Genomic DNA, 1267 nt, shown 5'->3' with positions numbered 1-1267 from the left:
AAGCCAAAATGATAAAAATAAACCAAAAGATGGCTTTTGGCTTATAAGTCAAGAGCCATTAATCCATCCAAACGGGCTCTATGTCTCATATTCTCCTGTAAAGAGCTGTCTTCGGTGGAGAATTCAGAAATTCTAACAAAGGGATTCAAAAAATCTAAATATGTTATATTTGATTGGGGATTTCGCTTATACTAAAGGGATTCAATAACTTATATAATTCAAATCTTGGCTCCACCTCTGCTCCATAACTTTAGCACCACCCTTGCCCTCACTAAGTGCATAAAACTTAAACTCTTCCCCATATAACATATTCCTAATTGAGAAAAAACATCTAGATATCGTAACAAAGTTCACATACTAACCTACTTCCATACTTTAAAGTGGATTGCATTTTTATGGACACTTTAAGAACAGTATCAAGAACCTTGAGTGCCAGAGTACATGTAAGAGTGTCAACGCCTTATCTTAAAACCTAAAAATTATCCTTACCTTTCTCTTTCTTTTAATTAATTAATTGCTGAGGGTACAAAAGAAGCATATTGAATCTACACCAGTCCCTTTCACTATGATCAGTATATAAATAGCTTCAAGGGGGGTTTCAAATTCATCATCACTTCAAGAACTGATCAACTCACATCATCAATTCATCACTCTTCCTCTTATTGTATTCATCAATTTTTCACTAATTATAATGGAGTCAGTGAAGAAATTGGTAGCAGAAAAGCCAGTGGTTATGTTCAGCAAAAGCAAGTGTTGCATGTGCCACACCATAAAGTCACTCATATCAAGTTTTGGTGCTAATTTAACTGTTTATGAAATTGATGAACTTCCCAATGGCCTACAAGTGGAGAGAGCATTGCTGGTACTAGGCCGAAGGCCTAGTGTTCCAGCAGTGTTCATTGGACAAGAATTAATTGGTGGTGCTAATGAAATCATGAGCCTGCATTTAGAAGGAAAGCTTATTCCTTTGCTCAAGAAAGCTAAAGCTCTTTGGTTATAACTTATGTATATAGTACTTTGTAAAACTTTTTTTCTTTTTCTTGCTTTAGGTATCTGGTACTCGAAATCTACTGGCATGACTAGTTCGGACTCACGTCGAGTATGCTGGTAAAACTACAATCCACGATCTTGAAAGTTCATATAGTCAATTGAGCATATTTTATGTAACATGCTCAATGAAGACTGTTTCTTAAATCTCAACACAAGTCCTTGATGTTTCTTAAGCATTGTAATAAAAAAATTATATATAACTTCATTGACTCTTGTC

General features: G+C 35.0%; 1 protein-coding gene across 1 annotated transcript; it reads left to right on the top strand.

Annotated features, from left to right (window-relative positions):
* The first annotated feature begins 625 nt into the window (after window positions 1-625).
* LOC132610279 (monothiol glutaredoxin-S2-like) lies at window positions 626-1267 on the top strand. The gene has a single exon (XM_060324591.1). The coding sequence runs from the start codon at window positions 692-694 to the stop codon at window positions 998-1000; it is 309 nt and encodes a 102-aa protein (XP_060180574.1). The 5' UTR covers window positions 626-691; the 3' UTR covers window positions 1001-1267.

Source organism: Lycium barbarum, chromosome 9 (genome assembly GCF_019175385.1).
Source record: "Lycium barbarum isolate Lr01 chromosome 9, ASM1917538v2, whole genome shotgun sequence".
NCBI classification, from domain to species: Eukaryota; Viridiplantae; Streptophyta; class Magnoliopsida; order Solanales; family Solanaceae; genus Lycium; species Lycium barbarum.
Note: the sequence above shows the minus strand (reverse complement) of the source record. Positions and strands in the feature narration are given on the sequence as shown.